The 24,707-nt window shown below is 41.1% G+C and overlaps 2 protein-coding genes across 2 annotated transcripts in view; one reads left to right on the top strand and one right to left on the bottom strand.

The window, feature by feature from the left end:
• LOC137914827 (immunoglobulin superfamily DCC subclass member 4-like) overlaps nucleotides 1-5,245 on the bottom strand; it is a 32,726-nt gene extending 27,481 nt beyond the window's left edge. The window contains exon 1 of the mRNA XM_068758321.1: nucleotides 5,179-5,245. Within this exon, the coding sequence (XP_068614422.1) occupies nucleotides 5,179-5,245 (67 nt within the window). The remainder of the gene's footprint in view (nucleotides 1-5,178) is intronic.
• An 8,119-nt stretch (nucleotides 5,246-13,364) lies between these two features.
• On the top strand, nucleotides 13,365-17,414 carry LOC137914826 (secretory carrier-associated membrane protein 5-like; the record flags this gene model as incomplete). The annotated part of the gene is made up of 5 exons (XM_068758320.1): nucleotides 13,365-13,488; nucleotides 14,553-14,709; nucleotides 15,252-15,353; nucleotides 16,076-16,193; nucleotides 17,235-17,414. Coding segments are annotated over 5 exons (681 nt in total), but the record flags the coding sequence as incomplete, so codon positions are not given.
• Nucleotides 17,415-24,707: the final 7,293 nt, after the last annotated feature.

The following is a 24,707-nucleotide window of genomic DNA, read 5'->3' as shown; positions in this document are numbered from 1 at the left end:
TGTTGTTTTCTGCTCCAACAGGAGTATAAGTATCTGGACTTTCTACCCGTCAACTGAAGAAGTCTCTTGGATGAGCGGTGAAACGTGAAATGAGTATTCATTAGACTCAGTGGGACTCAATCCCACAAGAGAAAGGCAAAAAGCCATTAATTTAAGAGCAACCCCAAACATATTGTAAAGATTAACTGGATTTATATATTAAAGTCTTCACAATGTCTAAATATACTTATTTAGACATCCTTATATACTATATTCATTGTCTTAAGACAATCCTTTCCAAGGTCCTGGACACAGGAAATCACGGAAATTAAACATGAATTAAATAACTCATTAGATCACAAGCTTGTATTTACAGGCAGACTCTGAGCTATTCATGGCTGTCCAGAGTCACGAACAAAATACATTCAACACAATACTTTAAAAATCCCAAAAGAGCAAAGCATTTTCGTTCATAGCAGACATAATTGAGTTCAAGACCTCCTCTCCTTGTGGGGCATGAAGACAGCATATCTGGTAGCATGAATTGGTGCTCAAAGGGCCCCTTAAAGAAATCAACATATTCCCTGCACAAATATACCCAGCTGAAACTCAGCCCAGGGCATCTTTAAATAATATGCATCCTAATTTAGCATAGACTCTCTGGGGAGAAGATCAAGATGCACTCACAAATCGCAGCTGACACGCCCACACGCATACACAAGCACAGAGGGGTGAATGCACCTCAGCAAACACAATCACACACATGCACACACACACACCAGATACTTAATTTACTGCTAATGTGTACTTAGAAATTCTCCACATGAGCTCCTGTACAAATTCAATGTTTAATATTATGTTGCTGCCGTTGTGCAGGGACAGCTGGCCCTGCAGGGTAGACAAAACAAAATGGACATGCTTGAAATGTAACAGAGTTCAGGACGAGACCGAGATGACGACTCCTCTGGGACCTAAAGATGGACACTGACTCCATTTTCCTGCAGTGGCAGAAGAACCAGCTGAATCATCAGCTCCATAAGGCTGCCAGTTTCTCCTGTGCTTGCTCCTAAATCTGTTTGTCCAGCATACAATATTAAAGTATGTTTGCCACTGACAAATTCTTCTGTGTGGTGGATTTTTTATTGGCGGAAACAAATCATTGCATGACTCCAACCTCCAAAGATGAGCCTAAATGTTTCTAAATATCCTGAAGAAAAAGACAAGGCCAGGATATTAGATTTTTAGACTAATAAAATATGCTTTTTGGTAAAAATAAATAAATAAATAAAAGGATCCATTCTACTGTTGTTTTATTACTGCTGCAAATATTGCAGATTTTTTGCCACAAGAACAGCTGCTTATGGATTTCTCAGGAAATGTATTTGTTTAATGTCACAAACTTTTTTTATTTCATTCTCAGGAGTTCATGACACCACCTTGTCTGAATTGTACAAAAAAAATGGTCATTTACTAACAAGCAGATTTAACACGAGGTCTGCTCTGCATTGCATTAATCCAGCATTTTAGAACCTGAGCTTGATGATATTATAGATTTAAACAGAGAAATTGAAAAGAATTGTAAGAAATGAGGGGCGAAGTAACCATTAAATGTCACACAATTCAATGCAGCACAGAGGAGACAATCAAGGTGAATTACAGTTGGTTTCACAGTACAGAACGTGACCCTCTTCTGGGACAGAGATAACCAACTGTCTGCGCTTCAAACGGGACTTTACGCATTTTGTGATTAAAAAGTGTCTCACAACGTTTCCCAGACTTATCCTTTTGAACTGACTCAATGTTTCAGAATATATTCCTCTGACAGTGTTCCAAACTCCAAATGTTAACGCCTTGTGTCATTTTTTTTAGCTAGAGAATGGACTTCACCCCAGAGTACCCTGGTGCAACATGTGGAATAAATGGTTGACTCCAAAAAAAAAAAAAAAAGAAATTCACTCCCACCAACAAACGCAGGGTCAATCAAGCAGTATGATCCCTGCTAGTGGGCTAATTTTCCTCAAGTGGAATAGGTAGCGGCAATAACCACATCGTGGGAATCACAGGTATCATTTATTTCACAATCAAATAAACAACTCGAATCCTCACTACAGCTGAAACCAAAAAGAGGAAAACAAAGGTGAGCTTCAAATGAGAGGAACGCTGCTTGACCTAATTTTACGCATCCTCATTTTTGCTTTGCTGAACTGCGTCATGATCGATTCAGATGTTCTCAAACCAGCTCTTTGCTGTTTGTCCCCTTTCATTTGCTTCTAAAAGCAACACTGTTGTCGTTAGTCTGTATGAGGGAGCGTGACGAGCATCAAGCAGGTGAAAGAACATGAATGTGGTGGAAAGCCAGGAGAATGATGTGAGTGAACAGGAATGACATCCAGTGAGTTTCGATACTTCCTGCTGCAAATATTGTGAGCGAGGACTCAGATCCGATTTGCGGCCTGTTTGTGTAAATAATTTTCTGTAGACATTGCTTTAATTTATGAACGATAAAGATGTCTTTATTGTTTTAAATGGTGCTGACCCACTTTCATTTGTTCAATATGGGCTCTTTGTCTCTGAACGAAGAAACAGGCCAGTCCCAGAATCACCCCAAGCCCCCACCCACTAGCCTTGTTCCCAAAACACCCATTGCCCACTTCCTGAACCCAACAGCGTGCACACAGTTAGACGCGACCACATCGAGCCAACCTAACTGATTGTGTGAATTGCATGTTCGTTACTTGTAAAAACGTCAAAAATACCCTTTGATCATTTTAAAGCGTTATGTTGCTGAGTTGCTGCAGAGTTTGGAGTCCGAACCCTTGTTGAAGACAGGTCTTGAATATTTAACCAGAGTTCAGCCTGTGAGTTGTTTGATGGTTCTTTTAGTGTTCTTAGAAATGTGATATTTTTATCAACTGAAAATGCTTTCAGACAGCGACCATGTGTCAAAACCACTCGCCATGCACTTAAACTTCAATAATTCTTACTGTGTAAATAAAAGGAATTCCTATTTTCTCTTGATGCAGAGCACCTCCAACCTTTTACCGTACCTAAAGAGATGTTATCATAATGTGATGTGAGCACACTCTCCAGTGAAGAGGATCTTAAGAGGAGTAATTCCTTTTGCTGTCCCTACATGAGTCTGCGGGTCACAGTAATCCAACTACCGAGTAAGCACATTTCTGATTAATTCATTCATGCTACTGAAATGTTTCATGACAACACTAATCCTTGTGCACAATATTGCCTTATCTCCAGTCCTGGGTACCAAACACGGAATATCGTGTAATACTAGAGTTACAGCTACAGCAGGACACCCAGGATGTACAGGCAATTTCCAGACAAATACACTGTTGAAAGAGACAAAAGTCAATATTTGCAAATAATTTGTTTTCTGCATGTTAAGTAAATGCTTATATCTGCTGTAGACAACACTCGTGGACATATTAGACAGTTGAATACATTTTTTATTTTATTTTTTACCAGAAGATCTAGGGTTAAATTAAAAGTGGAAAACAGGAAAATGTATTTCCACCAGTTTCTCAACTAACAAAACATTTACAATCAAATATTGTGGCCTTCACAGATATTCAATGGTACAATTGATGAAACACTGTTCATGTTGCCTCATGTTAAGATTTGGACTGAAATCGAAGTAAAATTTCGCAGCTGGTGTTGCCATTTCTTCTTTTAAATGACCACCGCTCCCAAAGACTGATCACTCACATTTGACATTTGGGACCAGCATAGCGTGATGCGCTTGGAGGGGTTCCCTGCCTCTCACCCATAACAGATGGGATTGGCTCCAGCAACACCCGTGACCCGCAAGGTGGATAACGTGGCTGCAGATTAGATGCCTACAAGCGAATGGGTGGTTGGAGGGACCAGAATATACATGCATCCATTGTCTGTAACCACTTATCCTGGGAAGGGATGCAGGGAAGCTGAAAGCTGTCCGAGTTGAAATTGGGTGGGAGACAGGATACACCCTAGACCAGATGTCAGTTCAACTATTGACAGTCTCAGTGATGCCCAAGTTGCAGACAGTTCACCTGTATTGCATTTTTTAAATGACTCGAGCCGTGATAGTGGCTTTTTTTATTTTCTGTGGTAATTCAGAACTGTACCACAGAAGAGGGTCATACTGTCTGGAGAAATATAGGCATTCTGTAATGTGTTCCTGTGCGCTGTCTCTCTCTCTCTCTGTGTGTGTTTGTTTGCCATGGTTCTCTGGGGCTGAGTCACAGCTAAACATAAACAGCTTCTTAATGTGGTGATTCTTTATTCAAACACTGCACAGATCTGACCATTCTCTAAACATCAAATTAATATTATAAGTGAAAAGATGTACGCAACACTGCGGTTGTCCAACTCGGCTTCATTAAATCAGTATCCAGTTACCTTCTTCTGCATTTGATTGTTAAAGTAATTGCATACGGCCTTGCTGTAAGGTTCTGCTTTCATTCCATATGATAACATTTTTATTTATGCATGTTGGAGAGGGATGAAAGTCGCATATGATAGGCTTATCCTTTATATATATATACATATATATATATATATGAAGTGAATGACCTCCACTGACATTCTGCGCAGGTCTTTGTCATGTAAATCTTGCACCCACTCACCCACCTGTGTGGGCAGACTTTCCTCCCGACTCTCAGAGCCGCTATGTGATGTGTGGGAAATACAACTGTTGGCGCATCTCGCGCTGCAGCTCAGACATACTCGTCACCGGGTTCATCGAGTTCCTCCACAGAGTTACTTTCCTTCGACGATTTTTTTTATTTTTTCATTTTTTTGGCTTGTTCCTCACAATTATCTCACACCACTCTGAGCCGGCGAAACCGCAAACTGCTCTCAGCAATTAAAATATAAAGGAGAAAAAAAGTTGTCTTCGTGGCAGACAATCAATCCATCAATTCTGCTCTGCTCGCATGAGTCTCACAAAAGTCTTCAGCATGAGACCTCCCGGTTCTTAGCCCCAAACCGTCCCGAGAGAGACACGCACAACTATCACAGCCTCACGCGCACACGACAGGCCACGTGAGGTGAGCGCAGACTATACGAAGCGAGCAAGGTGCGCGTTCACCCTGTCGCTCTTTTCATCACAACTCATTTAACGCCATGCGTGATTGCGGATCGGCGCGTTATGCATTTCTGCCTCGCACGCGCAGCAGATGATGAAAGGGAGCGCGTTACCTTGCTCTGATGGACCGCAAAACAGCGACAGAAGACAGAACACCCAAATTGTATTCTCCACCGCCATGTACAGTCTTTGGTTTCCAACAGTGGGGTCCGGCGCGTCCGTCCGTGCGAGCCAGCTACAGCGCCGTGCACACGCTGGAAGCCGCTATTGTCTCCGCCGGTGCGTAAAGGCGTCCCTGTGAGCGCCGAGGTCTCCTGCCTTTGTTAGCGGTACGGGTCGCGTTAGTCTGGGAAGAGCCGTCGAGTCTCTCGGCGCTTCAACGCCATGTTGCGAACGAGTGTTAAGTGTGTGTTGGCTATTAGTCCACACACACACACGCACACACGTGCGCGCGCACTTTCGCGCACAGCACACTCACATTCACCAGACAGGCTGGCTGGGTCGTCGCCGGGGTCCTGGAAAGCTGTCGGTGATTTTAACACACACACACACACACACACCCCTCGTTCCTCATTTACGTCCAAATCCGTGCTTCACACCAACAATTATTGAGATTAATTCCGAGAGGATGTGCCGCTGAAACACGCGCAACACCAAATGTTTCCAAACAGATGCGTTACCCTGCGCTCGTTTTCATTCTGTCAGAACAAAACAAAGTGTGGACAATGATCTGTCTAAGAACTGGGATGAGTGCCAACGTGTTGCCTTGGATGAACCCGGTGTCTGGGACCCTCGCTGTGCCTGTGGACGCTGAGACACACGTTTCAGTGGATGCATAATATTGCTTTTTCTTTTTAAATTGCACCATTGCTTGTGCATACAGTCGGACGTGTTTGCTATTGGTATTTTGAAAAAAATATATCCTTAGGGGATATGATCATTCACTCCCTCAGCAGAGCAGACAAGAGGAGAACGAGGAGTGGGTGGAAGGAAAAACGAAGGTGGCGTTTGCGGTGTTCATCCCAATCAATCAACCATCTCGCCTCCTGCATTGAGTGCTGAGGGACCCACTGGCTTTTGCACATAACGGGAGCCAGCTGGAGTCCAGCCTTGACAGATCAGACAAAGACCCGCCTCGTGCAGCACCCTCAGCATCACCATCGCCACATTCACCAAAGCAAGAGAGAAACGCACAAAGAAGCGGATCCGTTGGACACATGCACGTCAGTGACTTGAAGCGCTACCCTGTAAATGAGCATCAATGCTTTCTTTGAACTTAGAAAGATATTTTCAATCCTGAATGAAATTGGGCTGTCCAGCAGTTGGCACAGTGCAGTGCAATTAAACTGAAATAAAATGAGAAGGAGTAAAAGAGGATTGAGAGTAAAATAAAAAAAAGTAAGATACGATAGAGGAAACAATAATGTGAACATCTCTGGTATAGTACATGTTTAAATCTTGCAAATCAGTCAAATATATCCTGAGAATGAAAAAAATGGTGGTTGAACTGATTTGAGCTGACCAAATGAAATGAGAAGCATTCCCCAGGTGTCTGATTAAAGTGCATGTCTGGGCCATGCGATTGTATAATTGCAATAGAACATTAATATCATTGCTGTGTCCTCGGTAATTGTGGCCAAGCAGTAATTTAACTGATTCTGTTTTCCTCCCCAACTCCTGACATGTAATGAACACAAACGACCAGCTGCTGCTCACAAATCACTCGACACAAGCGCAATCTGAACGTGCAAATGATCTGTAAGAATTTTCGCTATAAATTACGCTTTCAATTATTGACAATTCATTCTCTGGTGGAGTTTTGGCTGCGAGCCAGAGAGCCTGGGGTGAAACGACGTCCCATCAGACTCTCAGAAGCTGACGTAGTGGTCGGTGCAACCTACCCTAGGACATGTTCTTAATTATGGGTAACCTGATTCACCCAAGCCGCAATCCAGCGTGCTGCAGCAACAGTTGAAACCCCATCTGCAATTTGTCCTTCCAGACTGACGAAACCTGCCATGGACGGTGGTTAATATTGATGTCTCTAAATAAATATTGTTGTCTCAATATTATATTAAAACAGCCTTCTACAAAATGAAAACAATGTTCTCCTGGTATTGCAGGCCATTTTTCCCAATAAGCATGGCTTTCTTTATTCAAAGGAAAACCGGTGGAGCTAAAATAAAGCAGGCCAACTGATTTACAAGTTTGATGGTCTGTCCACTGAGACCAATTAGGGTAGTACAAGTGTAAACTCTTTTGTGCTACAGAAGGAAATGGTTTTGGTAGTTTTCTTGGCAGCAAAAGGAAGGTTGTGTTACAGTTTTTCTTAGAAACAGACAGTAATTTATAGACTAAGAACTGTGCTGCAGATACTGCCAATTTTCACACTCAGTGATATGAAACATTGTTAAATTGATTGTACTCTATTCCTTTTTGCAACTCGACCTTTTTATGAATGTTCCTCAATCAACTGAGGAAATGTCCTTTTGTCTGCTGCTATATCATACTGTAATGGATTGTGGTTGCATTTAAATAGCAGCCAACAATCCTCCTAATCCTTTGGGACACATTTCAATGGCGCTGCAGAAATGATATTTTGGGTATTTCAGCATCACACTCGTAAATAATACAGCTGAGTCAGGTCAGTCCTGAGATTGGATAGCCGAGATAATCATCAGGTAGTGATCAGTTCCCGGCCTGTGTCCAAGAAGAAGCGTCCCCCCCACTCCTTGTCCCTCCTCATCCTCAGCCATCACGATGCTCTCTCTGCCACTTCACAAGCTGCACCGATGGCTCTTTTCTTGCCTGCACCGGTAATGCCCAAGATCAAGAATCAGAATCGTTTTATTGTCATTGTCAATGAGGGTTCACAGGCTAGGAATATTTTTCTGTGGAATTGTGCAACAAGGAACATGCTTGGTTCTCACCCTTGCCCCAACAGAAGAGATTTGATGGGCTGGGCAGAACATCGTACACACACTAGATGAGCAATTTGATGTGGTTGGGTTCAACCTTCCACCGATCAGGCCGCGTGATCTTCCTGGTGATGGCTTTTTTCCGTCTCGTCCATGCACCATGTTGCCTCATGAAGTGGAACCGATCAGTCACATTGCCCTTCTTCAGAACTAAGGACATGGATTGAAGCGCATCCCGGCCCAGGTAGCTAGCCTCTCCAAGCCCTGAAGGCCTGTATCCTGGTACTGACACCGTAGTAACTGTCAGGTCGTTTATAAATGTAAGAATGGGTGGCTGAGGGATCCCGGACTTGCTTCTCAGCAGACTTGGCCAGCATGTTCGTGGCCAGTGCAAAAGGAATCACAGACATTACATCCAGTGAAGATCCCCTTCTCCAATCGGTGTTGCTCGGATGTGACTGTGCCGGAAGTGAACCTCAGATTAAAGTTGTTATAATAATCCATGATGAGGATTTTGATGTTGCTTGGAATAGGGTGCTTCTCCAATACCACCTCCACTAACTTGTGGGGTATGGAACCATACGCATTAGAATATATTTCCCTCGACATTAAGAAGTGAGATGGTCCCAAACTGCTCGACGGTATTTGACTTTCATGTTCTCCAAGGTTAAAGACGCACTGCTCCATCTGACAGCAGCTTGAACAGATAAGGAAATACCACAGGAGTGGCCTCACAGACATATGGAGCAGTGCCCTCAGCTGGAGGTGCTGAGAAGTGACCATATCAAATCTAGACATACACATGCATCATTCATACCTGTGCTGCAAAGGGAGCAATGCTGAATGCTGAACAATCCCCTGTCTGCAAAGGACGCGTTTTCAATTCCCATAGAACAATTAAATTTGTCATTTATTCTCCTTTGGTTGAGAATCAGCTAAACCTCTATTACGGTAATTAGAATAAAATGTAGTAATCATATATGTGGACTCCATTTTGAGGTGGCTTAACCAACAGCTGTGAAATATTTACGGAACAATTACTATAAAACATGGTCCATGTTTGGATATGTAAATGAAGTTGGTGCATGATTTTCACAATGCTATTCAAACTCCTTCCGCTGGAAGGTTGCCCTCCACATGCTTGGTCTGAAGGACAGGGTCTCCATAGAAACCACAACAACAGTGACACATGGGGTAGGGGGTGACTGGGTAAATGGGTTTTCTTTCCGAGGACAATGACGCTGGAGTGTGCTGGCGCTGGGCCACAATTGAGAGCGTCACGCAGGGATATTGAGCGTCAAACAACAGGAACTTACTTTTAACTCTTTTAAAGTGCATTTACACACCCACTGATGAAAATAAATAAAGGCACTAATGTATTCAAAATGTAGAAAAGGATAAAAATGTTTGTTTGCGTTCGTTCATAATACAGTTTCATTTTTCATGTGGATAATGCATTTCGCGTATTACCAAGAATCTCACTTTAAATATTTAATTTTTATACATTGATCCATTAATGGATTTTTTTGTGCGTTCTATACAATGCTGGGTTTTATTTCCAAGCTCCTATACTATTGTTTCTCAAGGTCTTAATCAACACTATTCTAGCATCCTGCCTTCTTTGTATATCTCATCGTAGAGAATGTCAATGCAATCAGCCAAGAAGAAAGTGTGCTGCATTGAGAAAGCTCATGGGAGAATGTTGACCATCTTGTTTCACAGTGAAGTAGTGTTTGCGGCTGTAGAGTGAAAAGGTATGAATCTGTAAATACAGCAAATAGGAGAGAAGCAACCCTTGTCTGAAGTAGCTTCAAAAACAGATGCTGAAACAGAATCCTTGTCAAAGCTTGCAAAGTCAAAATAAAAGGCATTGGCGGCCTTGTTTGCTGTGGAGGGCTCAGAGACACAGGGAGAAAGATAAAGCGAGCAAAAAAGACAAAAAAAGCAAGACCAGGTGATAATTTAGTGTCGATTTCTGTTGAAGGCCAATGCAGCTGTGCCCGAACAAAATGTCAGAATCTTATCTAGATAAAATAGATAAATAGATGTTGGCCAAATAGTTCATATGTGAAAGGTTTTTGTGCCTTATTTTGAAAGTTTTATAGAAGATGTTTATTTCACATTTCATGTTACTTTCTTGACATTTAAGCCATAAATGTGCAAAACGAGTTTGCAGCTGGCCACTGAGTGAGACTGATCTTTGAGGAGATAATGTGAGAATCTGCATTGAATTGGGACAGGGCAACATCATGGTGTGGTGGGTAGCGCCTTGCCTCACAGCCAGAAGGTCCTTGGTTCAGATCCATCTGGGACTGTTGTGTGTGGAGTTCCATGATCTCCCAGCGTCTGCATGGGTTCCCTTCCTGTTCTGTGACTTCCCCCCCAACACACACAAAAAAGGTACTCTACAACAAAATAAAAAAAACTATATGCATGAATGTGCCTGGTTCTTTCCTTTCATGTAACCTTGTGATTAACAGGAGACTCGTCCAGGATCGAACACAAAACAGCGACAAAAGGCACATTAAAACATATCGGGCAGTCATAACAATCTTCTTCTTCTTCCGACTTGTCGCGCCACGGGTTGCCACTGCAAATCAACCTTCGAGTCAATTATATGCTTAATTCTGGCAAAGTTTTATGCTGGATGTCATTCCTTCCACAACCCAGCATGAAACTTAAATTCAGAATATATTTATGATAGACAATGAAGTTGTTGAGAACCATTTAAGATCCGCATGATCATTCGTGCTGTTTAGCAGCACCTTGTACAGTTGAACACTGTACAATTGCACTTATATAACGCTTTTCTACACTCTCATGCCCCAAGGCGCTTTACAAAGCCTCACCTTCACTCATTCACTCATACATTCATATAATGGCCGACTGCTGCCATTCAATGTGCTGCCAGGCTCACTGGGAGAGATTTACGTTTCAGTGTCTTGACCAGGGACATTTCGACATGAGGACAGTCAGAGCAGGGATTCGAACTGCCGACCTTTTGGTCACTGGATGACCCACTCTACCAACTAAGCCACCCCTAAATACAAGTAATAACAATATTATTATTTTGTTTGTGAGGTAAAGTGACTAATTGCTTTCTGTGAATCAATGAATTCTAAGTTTTACATATTTTATGTGGGTACAATTCTTGACATACAATGAATAAACGTCAAGACAAGTGCCTGGACCATGAGGATATTTGTGTTGTAGGTTTACATTTGCATTAGAGTTAAATATGTGGCATACGCAGTTGTTTTATTGAAAGCCCATCTGCCTTAACTTTTCTATTAATACATAGAAACATTAAAAGGAAACAAGTTTTATTTTATTATGTGACCTCACGTGGCTTCCATCACAGTATGCTTGAATATTTGCTGCCATCACCAACCTACTGCATTACTTTTTTTTATGTAGTGCCACAAATGTATTCAGTGAGTTAAATATATATATATAAATAAAGTTCCTCCCAATCCACTTAATAACTTTCAAATACAGTAGTTGTTTTTTGCCTTGAGAGTGTTTCCTGTAGAATTAGAAAGTTACAGATTCCCTCCTTTCTTCCTTGTCACGACAGTCAAACAGCGACATCTGCAGGCAAACTGAAGTCAACTCAGAATTTAAGCCTGAAACCAAATGCAAGTCGGCTTCGCTCCTTGTGATATAATTTCCACTCCTTTTTAAATTCAAGCCACTTTTTAATATTTCTCAAAAGGTCTGTGTGACAGTTTGGTGGCTCATGATACCACGAGCCAAATAAAACGACACAAGCGTGTGAGGAAATGTGACAACATAATTCTTTTGAGGCGAGTTAAATATGCATGTTTATCTCACACCATGCTTCTACATAGGGTGGGGCAGATTCAGCACCACGGACAGAGAGCTAAACGCTGATTGGATCAACGAGACAGCGTCGAGGATTAGAGGGATTTGCCCATTGGTCTGAATGACAATCGTGCACAGTGAGGGGTTATCGCTGTGCTCATATCATTACAGAATAAAGGATTATAATGCTGTGGTAGCTTCCTGACAGGTAAAACCTTTTTCTGCTCTGTTCGCCACCTGCTGAAGGCTTTACGGGATTCAGTGCAGAGACGCTGCTGCTCTCTGGGAAAGGTAAGAAGATTATGCTGTACTTGTAATTCCTGTGCACGATGACCACCTTTCTGTGAAAATCTCTCTCTCTCTCTCTCATCCAATGAAGTTTAGATTACACTCGACTGCAATAATCGCACATGCGTAAATTGAGTGACTCCAGTTTCATGCGGGTTCAGTTTTTCTGATGATGTCACGAATCAGTTGTTAAATTCTTCTCAACAGTATGTGTGAAGAATTCGCACATTAAATCCCCTCGGTTAGCTCACCCAGCATGTGTCGAGGAGGTATTAACCATAAAGCATGCCATGCTGGGTCAATTAGATCTACTGGCACATCCGTGTCATGCAAAGCACAGCAAACACCTAACCTCCAGCTTCCTCTAATTTAATAAGCCCAAGAGTCTGAAGAAAGAGGATATCTGGTCAGCGAGCTCCACACATCATCCCCATGGCAGGTAAGTGATCCATAATTATTCAACCTTAGTTGTGTACTTGGGTTTACTGGCAAACATAACATGCCGTGCTGTTTGCAAAGACATCACACATGACCAGTTGAAACATTTCAATACAACATTATATTTATACTGTATACCTCAACCATCATCTCAAAATCCCAACAGAGATTGGCTTTGTAATTTATGTGAGAAAGCTGTGACCCCAACCTGGCCAGAATGTTTCAGGTATGTTTCCTCTGAAGCCAAGTTCGCTCGGCTTCATTGGCCATTCTGGTCTAATGGCGTTGAAGCTTCAGCTTCCGCACACATATTTCTTCTGCATCCTGGTGATCAGGTCAGGAAATTTAGGCCTTAAAGCAAACAAAACAAAAACAAAACATTGGGACTCTATTGTTCGGGTGTGCGCTTTTGAGGGAAGTTATTCCAGGTGGTTGAATACTTCTAAAATGGTCATTAAAAGCTATTCAATTATGAATTTATGAATTTATGTTGAAAAGGAAGGGAAAAAAACCCTCAATATTTGTTTCATTGAGCCATTTAAACTGATCTTGTTTGAGTTGATGTTTACAAGCAGCTGGATAAGACTTTATTTTGACAATATACTTAATAAAAAATGGGGTCGAATCATGTTGCTTCCAAGTCTCTTGAACTGTTATTCACCTGTGCATGATTGTGTGGTAATCATAGTATCATTGGATTTAAACCCTGAACCTTCCTGTCTATTATATATTATATGTTCTATTTTATATTTTTGCTACCCTTACCCGATTTCTTTCTTGCTCTAAAACCTGCAGCCAAATATAATCTGACCTTTCTGGAATGATTTGTCTCAGAGCCCAACTTTCCCCCGCTACCGGGATTTATCCCACTCAAACCGTGCTTCTACCAGGACTTTGATGAGATCCCGGAACAGCACCGCAGCATGTGCAAGAAGATGTACCACCTGTGGATGTGTAAGTGGCTCAGAGTGATCTTCTGTTGTTTTAAGGTTTGATTGTGGCATTATGCTTGCAGCACAGTCGTATGGAAAGTACAGATTCTTTCTGTGAAAATTATTATTTTCTGCTTATGTGGCAACGTATATAATGGAAGCCTTAAAAAACAATCAGGATTCCTGGAGCTCCCATAAACAGTCTTCTCTGTTGTGAACTCATGATAAGAAATATGTGACAGAATGGCAATGTTTTACAAGACTCCCTTGGTCTAAAAGGATTTTCTCTTTTTTATTGGCTGTTATCCTGACTGGTTTATTTGCTAATGAGTCGTAGCGCTGACCAGATGGCTGTGGTTTGAACAGAGCAGTTAACATTGAAATTGTGTTAAACAGTTTTTGCCAGAAGCACTTTCATCAAAGTTTATTACATCATAAACAAGCAGCACAACGATGCCGGGGTTTGCTCTGCACCGGAGGAACATTTGCATAGATGCGGCGACAAACCCCAGCAGTCAAAAAGAGGACAATAAGGCAATTAAAGATAGAGCGATGTGAACATAACTAAAAATTAATTAAAGGTGGAGATGGAGTGTCAATACAGGGAAAATGTTCAAGTGAAGCAGGCCCAGAAGTTCCTTTGCATTCTGTTAAACCTGCTGCAAACATTGCTTTTCTACTAAAGATGTATTTTCTATTTGAAATAGTAATCATGTGTCCGAGCCGTCTGTCACTGCAGCTAAATGCTTTTCTTTCTTCAGGCATCTTTTCTTCTACTAAACATTAACCCTAAGCAGGTATTCAAAGCCCGACACGCTTTTGGCTGTGATCATTTTTTTCTTATTTAAACTTTACTGTATGCCATTTTTCCATAAGTCAACCACTGCAATATGTGTGAACACCGCATTTTGTTTGTAAGTTGATATATATATAATTGTTTTCCCTGTCTTCACATCCACCTCACCTGGTTGTGTTTTGTTTCTTCTTTTTCTCCTGCATGTCTGTCTGCATGTGCTTGTGTGTAAGCAATGAATACTGTTTTAGCACATATACCTGAAATGCAGTATTTGTGTTCTTGTCTCTCAGTGAATAGCGTTACTCTTGCAGTGAATCTCATTGGCTGCTTTGCGTGGATGTTTGGTGGAGGTGGTGTGACCAACTTTGGACTGGCCATTATCTGGCTTCTCGTGTTCACTCCCTGCTCTTATGTTTGCTGGTTCAGGAGCATCTACAAGGCCTTCAAGTGAGTCATACACAAATACCCATGTCCAGAGTTGCCCCATCAGTGCTTTAATATAGTAAACACAGTAAATTATTAAGCAACATACGAATATGTTATGAAAATGACATACACCACTACTGTGCCCTTTACCGTTGTAACATCGTGATAGGGTCTGATTTACTGACAGGGAAGTAGCAGAGTCTCCAGAGCCCATCCCAGCTGACATTGGGGGAGAGGTGGTGCAAACCCTGAACAATTTGCCATTTGAACACAAATAAAAAAAACTAAACATTCACATTTACACCCATAGGCAATTTGAGGATCACTTATTCACCCCGCTTGCAAACTTGGCATAAATCAGCCCCAGATCCTCAGTTGGTGGTGTTACTCATTACGCCACTGCTCCGCCCATACAAAAAAAAGCATTTCCCAACCCCGACGAGGGATCACAAGCCAATTTCCAGCAAAGAGATTGCTGTCTGGAACATCAATAAAAACAGTTTGCAGTGATTTGCAAATTTTGCACACATTTTTACATATTTGTTGGTTTTCTTTTTCCCTAGGAGTGACAGCTCCTTCAACTTTATGCTTTTCTTTTTTGTGTTCATGGCTCAAGTTGGCATCAGCATCATCCAAACTATAGGAATCCCAGGATGGGGAGTATGGTAAGATTGAAAATGCGTGGGACATATCTGTTCCTAATCATTTGAAATGACTTACAATTTTGTCACACTATTCAGAATATTAGAGATAATAACATACATAACCTACCGTAATCTAATTAGTGTGCATTTGTTTCATTTGAATTATGTATTTCTATGTTGTAGTCTTGAAAAGAAAATGGTAATTTAGTTTTGTTTTGTAACGACAGTTCTCTGTATTTGATTATTTTCAGATACATTTTGCTTAAAATAAGTGAAACTAAATGCCAGCATAAAATTCATACGGTACTTGAAACATTTGGAGTTCAAGAAGTAACTCCAGTGGGGGTATTAACCTTTAAATACCCTGCTCACAGAAATTGCTCTCATCGAAGTTTAATGATAGTCCTGCTATTCGATTTTTGAGAGGTTGTTAAAGAGATCTTTAAAATGCCATGAGACTCAGGCTGATAATCAGAAATTAATTTTATGATAGCCTCCATATCAAGTTTATCACCATGTACATTCTGATTGCCCCGTGAGCTATGAAACCTTCAGACCTTACTGTATATCTCAGTACTTCAGCTCAACCAAACTAGTTGCATTTAATGTCTACAGTAGATGTTAAGAAGTAGTTTCATGACAGTGGCAAACAGATAATCCAGGAACAGCTAATTATGGATGTATTTTCTTTTTCATCAGATTATTTGATGGAAATGTAATAATGGTCATCTGTGCCTTTTCAGTGGCTGGCTGGCAACAATCTCCTTCTTCAGCTATAACATTTTAATTGCACTGATAATGCTGGTGCCCACCATCATGTTCACTGCAGTGGCCTCACTGTCCTTCATTGCCCTCACCAGGGTAAGAATGATTTCTTTTATTTTCCCACTAAGGGGAACTATTGGACACAGTGTATCTTCCATAGTGTCTTTGTCAAGTTACAGAGTTTTATTGTGAAAGAGAGAAAAGGTTCAGGTTATAGATCATAACCAGTGAAAGATTGGAAGTCGCCTCCAAGCATGTACTAAACATTTATCTGTAGTCGTAGCAGCAGTTGGAGATATTATCATTTCCACATCTGGTACTATCAAACATTTGCCGAGGGGCTTTACAATTTGTACTGTGTAACACCGTCTACCCTCAGACACTTGAACTGGGTGAGGAACAACTCCATAAAAATGCTTTTAAAGAAGAAAAAAAAAACCCCAAACCCCAAGAAAAAAACACATTTCAGATAACTGGTGATACATTATAGATATCTGGTACTACATGCCAGTTATCTAATACTACATGTAGAAGATCTAGTATTACATTTCAGATATCTAGTACTACATCTACGGTAATACAAATCTGACTTCAAAAAATGAGTTTAATCGAATTAACTCCGGGCAGCATCGTGGCACAATGGGTAGTGCTGTTGTCTCACAGCAAGAACGTCACATGATCAAATTCAACTCGGGGCCTTTCTGTGAGGAGTTTGCATGTTCTCCCCGTGTCTGCGTGGGTTCTTTCTGGGTTCTCCGGCTTGAGTGTGTGTGTGAATGATTTTCTGTCTATGTGTGGCCCTGCGATGAACTGGCGGCTTGTCCAGGGTGTGCCCCCGCCTCTCGCCCGTTGACTGCTGTGATAAACTCCAGCAACACTCGTTACCCGGATTAAGCCGTTAAGAAAATTAATGAATGAATGAACTCACACGAATGTAAACAAAAACATTTCTAGTCAGCTCTACTTTTTGTTTGACCTTATAAACCTTATCGCCTTTACTGATGTATTGATTATAGCATTCAGCGACAGATCATCCATGTTAAATTAATTGAAATTAATCAATGGGAGCTATTAAAATTGCATATTTTACAGAGATTAAGATTTGCTGGTAACCTTTCACGCGACATTGCCTTTCAGATCCATAATTTCTACCGTGGCAGTGGGGCTAGCATGTCCAAAGCTCAGGAAGAGTGGGCCACAGGAGCCTGGAAGAATCCTCATGTCCAGGCAGCAGCCCAGCAGGCCGCCATGGAGGCAGCTTCTGGAGCCATGCAGAGTCAGCACTCCAGCCCACAATACAACGCTAATCAAATGTAGCCTCTCCAAAACAGCTCAACGGAATGATGGGACATTTATGGCAAAGTTTAGGAAACAGGGCGACAAAGAATCCACTGTCACAATGTGAACCAGAAATGACATTTGCGTATTTGGACCCATCATGTTTCCATATTTTGGACGTATCACTTAATCTGGAATTTCTCACAACCGTCATCATTAAGCAATTAACCTTGAAATTGTATTGGAAGCAAGTTTTGGACTTCCTGTATGAAAGGGCGTATTTAGATGAAGTAAAACTAGTTTTAATGTGTATTAGCATAGGGGTTCTGTTTGAGCTGTGTGTGATTATATTTTGTACTGACCTGGAGTTGCAGAAATGATTAACATATTTAGTGTTATCTTATTTAAATCATCAACCATTGCACTGCTAAATTATTTAGGATTCCATCATAGTAATCTTATATATTGTAGGTAATTTTACCTCCAAAGACAAACCAATGATCAAATATCAATATTATATCCTTATTTAAAGTCTGCCGCTTCATGTGTCCTCGGGAGAATTTCAGTATATTTTCTGTAGAAAATGTTGTACAATGCTAAATGTCGTCTGTTAGGTTTGATTTTTAATTTGGTAATTTATTTATAACTGGCTCTTTGATTTGCTCGAAGGTTTTTATTGACATGTCTATTTTACACATGAGAATTACATCACAATGGAATTAAGCCAGCATCAGTGGATTGGTAAAGAGGAATTGAGAAGAAATGTTTTTTTAAATGCTCAAATGAAACATGATTCATGTGCTGTAGTCCCTTTTGTGAGACGTGAAAGTTTGGTAATAAATGCCAGGTGTGTTTTTTCATAATTTGTTATTTTTGAAACGCATATAGGCCACAGGATGGCACTGTGGTTTCAGTGTGAAGTTATAGATTAAATGGCTATATTACAGATTACCATCATCCATACTTCACCAACCGTAGTCTTGAGTTTTAGTTATTCCTTCTATTTTCTGCTCCTTGTTTTATTTTCATGTCTTTTGTCTCATTCTTTGTCCTCCATTACACTGAATGTAGACCTGGGGACTCAACAAGCACACATCAAATTAGGGCAACAAATACCATATAATTTTGTTATATGTACTGTTTCAGCAGTAAATTAGAGTATGGTAAAACAAAAAAGTTATACTTTCTGTTTGCATAAGCATCTTTGTTTCTTGTTTGAGCATTTTGTTATATTTGCATCATTTAATCAAGTCATCACACTCAATTGTGCAAATGTGATTCAAAATTGTTTCCAATACATTACACACAGCAAATGGTGCTGCAGCCACATTTAAAAACTGTTAAAATGTGAAATAAATAAATGAGGTACATGCTTTGCCTCATCTTCAGTTGTCATCCAGAATGACTGTCCACCAGGGGCAATATATGACCCCCCCCCCCCCCCCCCCTCACAATGATCTATTTATAAATCCGCACCACTGCATAAGAAATCCGAGATGGTCAGGGTGAGGAATACTCCTTGCCAGAGCAGATATTGTATTTGTTTTTTTATTTACATGAGGGCAAAACACAATTTCTCTGAGCTGGAAACCATCATAGATTAGATTCAAAATACACTTTAAAAGGATTTATCTGTAGATGTCCTCTTTCCTATTGTCTGCTTCACTGTGTGTTTGCAGGGTGACAGAATTACTCTGCCTAGAGGGCATGGAATTATACAGTGACATATACTCAGAGGATCCATCAGCAGGCACCAACAAACCCTGTCTGTCTACACACATGGAAATGTCTTTTGATAAATAGTGAAAGCAAGGGTTCGGGTTCGGAGGGGAGAGGGCTGGTTGTCTGACTCTTAACAAATCAAGACTGATTTGTTAAGAGATTTGTTTTTATATAAAAGCAAATGATACATTTTTAAAATGTGGTTTGAACACATCCGTTCTTGAGGTTCTCTGATCGCCTCGGATAGAAAATAAAGTGAGTCTGACCAAATGCTAACTGGATGATTTTAGTTTACAGTAGGTTGCATTTTAGCGTGGTTTGTGATTCCAGTACAAACCAAAGTACTTTGAATTAATATCTTTCAACAGCTTAACTTGCGCCGGAGGTGCTGTATGGACCTATTTATACCACTCTTTTTCACTTAGAAGAAAATGCACTTATGCACACATAAATTGGAGCATTAAAAATCTGCCATTATTTTTTTTTTTCTCCATCAACACAGACAAAGAGAAAAACCTGGATCTTCAGGTGAGAATAGCTCCACCATGGAACTATAAGTTGCAAGCTTTGTAGGGAGCGGTCGGTGCTTTCAATGAAATGAGATGTTGAGAGACTTTAAGCAGGAATCAAAACGTGGGCTTCATTGTAATCTGTAATTTGCATGTTTATCTGTTTGTAATATGAAGGTCTCAAATCAGGAAGAGCAAAAATAGAGAATCAACTGGAGCTTCACCTCATCCAAGAGGCTTCTTTGTTTTTGCTCTTTGTGATTTACCTCAAAGACTGAGAGCCGACACAAACAGCTCTCAAATCATCTACTTCACATCATGTAGTTGCATTTTGGATTGATAATTTAGAGAATGTAAATGTTAAACCTAATATTGGACCTTTGCTTATGGAATAATCAAAGCAAGACAGGAGGAGAGAAGTTGTGGGAGGGAAGGAGGAAGTAGGGGCCACATAAAGGGTAAGTTATGACCTGAAGTTGACTGAGCACAGAGGGGCTCATACTTCTCAGGAGAGAAGGACATAGAGTGGTCGTTCATGCTGTTAAACACACACATATTACCACATGGACAAAGGTGTATAGACATGCTGTCATACACTCACAGGCATGCATTTATGCTTGTGTGTATGACACACATACACATGGGGCTGTGGTAACACCACCCAATAAGTCTCCAGTAAAACTCACACACCCCATGGTTAAAGATTAGCAAGGCAAAGATGAAGAGGCCTGGTTTGGAAGTGTTTTCTTCTCAACATGTGAATTAATACAGAGTAAAAAAAAAAACTTGGCTATGCATTAGGAGCTCAAGCTACCTGTCAAAACTTTCCTTTTTTGGTCTTAGGGGAGATAAAAAGTTGACAGACTAATAATGAGCATGAGCATGAGTTCACCAAATTGCCCATGGAAACAGACTCGAATCGGGGTCTGAGAGTGAGTTATTTACCCCTGCCTCTGTGAATGTGTGTGTCTACAAGCTGGGGTTTTGAAAATTTGGTAGTTAATAAAGCTGTCTTAAAAATAGAATACAAGCTGAAAGGGAAGATAAATGAATTAAATCATGTCATAATTGTCTACAAAAGAGACCATTTGCATGATTGCTCATGGCTCTTGAAGCTGCTAACCCCTCCCTCAAAACAATAATTTAAAATCAAACAATTTCACTGACATCAAGAGTTTGCTGCAATTTGAAATAATCACACAAGTAGTGTTGAGGAGAGCTACTTTGAAAGCCTATCTATTGTAAATTACTTTACAATAGATGAAGCTGAAATACAACAAAGCTCCTCCAGTGACAAAGGAAGTTTGCTCAAATAAATTGAAAAAGAACCACAGCAGTAAAAGATAAGCACACTATTTAGAGGAAAGTTTGATAAAGGGGTGATTTAAGAACTGCTCTAAAAGGGGCTTGTTGTAGACTTGAATCATAGTACTGGTACAATGTTACAGCCAAAATAGTCTAAAACCTATATCTTTTTAGACAATATGAACAGTAGATATAAATTTAGCTTTAACCATTTAAAGTCGTATGCAATCTTTACTTGCACCATGCAGCATATATTCCATCCCAGATCATTTAACTTGTATACAACAAGAGGAATCAGAGCCAGGGTCAGCCAGCTGTCTTGTAGGGACATGCTAGTCAGTTAGAGCTAAGGAGTTGTGCCGCCACTAGTCTGTGAAATCACGGATGTGATGATGGGCGTGTTCCCCTGACAGCAAAGGAAATGGCGACAGTGGAAGTTGGAGAATGAGCCTGGTGAAGTATTGGCTTGTCAGAGGAGCGAGGGGCTGAGCACAGTGGCACAGGGCCGTCACTCCTTGTGACTTAATCAATGGCATTCCCCACGGACCCAGCGGAGGGGCGTGAAGGTAGGTGGGAGACCCGATTAAGACTGGAAGCCTTCCCTTGACAAAAGCGCCTCATTTGTTCCAATGGCCGGGGACTATAAATATGAATATCCCAGCTTCAGTTTCTGCGTTTTAAAGAAAGAATGCCTTAATGAGAATATATTGCCCGGTCGTTCTAACCGTGAAGTCTCCCCGGGACGCTTTCCATTTGCATACTCCTAAAAATTGATGAGTTGGTCGGGAGAAAAGAGGTTTATTTGTTGCTGACACCAAAAACAAGCCAGATGTTTTAATGTTAAGGGAGATGATATTTAAACTGTCAGCGAGCACCCTCGAGTGTGTCGTGCTCCTGACACAAGCTCCTTCGTCTTGTGTCATGCCCATCACTTTCAATGCGGAGTGTTATCGCACGTAGGGAAAAGTTTATTAACTAAGATATATGGTTGCGTCAGGTCAGCATAAAGTATGAGTAGGATGGGCTATTATTAACATGCAAATCAGAGCACCGTTTTCTGCTCACTATTCAAATGACTTCAGCCATTCACACTATCTCCCAGCCTGTGGATTCTCATCTCATTCTATTCTTCCTTGACAAAGCCAGCCTTTCCTATTACCTTACCCATGCAGCAACGTGTTTATCCCTACGGAAATGAAAATTCCTTCACATCTTTATTCATTTAATTAGGTTGCAAAGCAGAACTAGATCCAGAAGATGAATTACCTGTATGGCCTTGGTATTGTTCCACAGAATCTGTACTCAGTAGGCAGAGATATAAAAGTAACGATATAAATATGCATTACGTTAGTTTTTTTTTTAAATGCGGGTAGTAGAGACAAAGCACCCACACAAAATAAAAAGGTTGTTCTTAGCTGAAGTGTTAGCACCGCCTCTCAATCATTATTTATCACCAACTAGAAGTCTGTAGCTATATATTTGCAGTGAACCTATATTTTAGTCCTCACTTTTTATTTGTATTTTTTGCCTTCCCTTCTGTTTTGATACATATAGTTGTTATTTTTATAGTGTCATGAAATGCTACACAGAGTAAGATTCTGCACAACCTCAGCTAAATGTGTGTCACTCAAACACTTCTGTGCATTATTATAGGGAATATTAGACCATAAAAAAGTAACAAAAACCTGACCTTGAATTTTATTTTTCTATTTCATCGATAAAAACACTGTAAACAAAAATAAAATAAAATGTCAATATAGTAAATTGCACAGAATTGTTTTCTTGCTGAAGAGGTTTTGGCTGTACCATCATTAAGAGCGGTGTTTGTAAAAAATGTTTTGCCACAAACTGTTATTTCTTTCCTACAAATGTATACAAATCTCTCAACATTACATACATATATTCTGAAAATGATGGCAGTTCCTGTCCATAATTATAAACAGTGGCACTTGGCATAAACGTTTGTTCTCTATTTGTCAAAGTTGGGCGGCAGCAGTTCAGTCCACAGGTGCTTGGCTTGGGAACGAGAGGAAAGTCGGTTCAAGTCCAGAAAGCACCATAGTATGGAAAGTTATCTGGTAGCAGGAGATGTGTCAGTTCACCTCCTGAGCACTGTCGAGGTGCTCTTGAGCAATGCACCAAGGCCCAAAAAGAGAATTTGTCGACGTACGTGGACTTACAGTTCATAATACGCAGCAGCCATGAGGAGATTCAAACCTTGTACAACTTTTATCATGACGTGTACACACAAAAGTACACGAATTACAGACACAAACAATGGCTTGTTCAAATCTGCTGATTCTCTAGTTTAAGAGTAAATAAAAAGAAAAGAAAAGAAACAGCTATCTTGCAATTAAATGCTCGCAAAGCTATTAAGCTCTAAGACAATGTGAAATTTGGAAGGGTCCATCCACCCAATGCATGGTTGCTACCCTATAGGGCAGCAACCAGTTCAGCAGCATTGCTGCCTCTGTCAATGTCAATGCCACTGTCGTGGACCCTTGCAGGAAGGCACGGACGAGGGGGTTTGTAAAGGTGTGTCCTTTAATGAGGTCAGAGTCACAAGACCCATGAAACCCAAACAGCTCCTTAAGTAGGGGTGGAGTAACCCACGTCATAAGTAGGGGCATGACCCAATTAACGATCCCCACATTCCCAAAGTAAATCAGCCCAGCACTTGACGTGCTCACCGGAAAACAAACATAGCGACAAACATATGTCCCAGCGACAAACATATGGGCACATCAGAGCGCCCCTAGGAAGTGTGTATTGTCCAAACGTGTGGTCCTCCCCCCCCCCGGGTCCGATGTGCGGATGGTTGAGTCCATGCTGTTATCCACAGCCTCCGCCCATCACTCTGGCTCCGCCTGCTGTGGGGCCGGACCGAGCCACCACAGCCACGAATATTTAAAACTGCAGGTCTGTCTGACATGCACTTTGTCTGAATTCACAAAACATCGGGCAATGTGGGTGTGTTTCATTTAGCATCTGTGTTTTAGCTGCAGTCGCTATGCTGGATTTTTATATTTCTCTCACAACTAGTTGCAGTTCATCTCTCTCTGCTTTCAGATTTCTGAGTGCACTGATGGAGCTGGGATTGCAGTAGATGAGTTCAGACGCAGGAGTTGTTTGGAGACTTGACAGAGCTTGATAAGAACCCTCCTACAGTGCTTCACCCTGATATTTCTGTAACAGTTGTTTCCCTTAGCCTTACATGACTCTGCACTGTACACAAGGCAGTGGAGCTATTTATCCCTTGGCAGGAGAAAATAAAATGTAAGCATCAATCCATGTCCACGTACTGGTGAGCCATTCGTTTTTGTGCATTTTTGGGCCCAGTTACCTCCAAAGCCCCACGGTGCTGCTTGGAGACACAAGGTGTCCAATGTGCCATCTGTCACCTTGAGGAGGCCACATAGCTGTTTTGAGGAGAAGCTATGCCTGGGAGTGAAAGATTTACATTATCTGCTTCCCGTTCACAGTGAACGCTGCGAGCCAAGGGCGGAGCCGCGAGCAAAACAACTAGCACACATACAACTTACACACCGTACACACATCACATAGTTATTTGACAGACTGAGGCAATTATGATCTGAGAACAAACACTCCCTCATGATGTAATCTCAACATGATCTAATAAATACATCAAGGCTAAAATGGGACAGGGGTGGGGAGGATGCAGTTAAGAGATGGGCGGATCCAAGCTTTCCTCCAGAGCCTTCTGCTTCACTGCCAGTGTGCCTGTATCACTTCTACTTTAATGCCTGTTCTTGACTGGCAGGTTGCACTGCTAATT

This window comes from Brachionichthys hirsutus, unplaced genomic scaffold (assembly GCF_040956055.1).
Source record: "Brachionichthys hirsutus isolate HB-005 unplaced genomic scaffold, CSIRO-AGI_Bhir_v1 contig_189, whole genome shotgun sequence".
NCBI classification, from domain to species: domain Eukaryota; kingdom Metazoa; phylum Chordata; class Actinopteri; order Lophiiformes; family Brachionichthyidae; genus Brachionichthys; species Brachionichthys hirsutus.
This window is presented reverse-complemented; position numbering and strand designations above follow the sequence as displayed.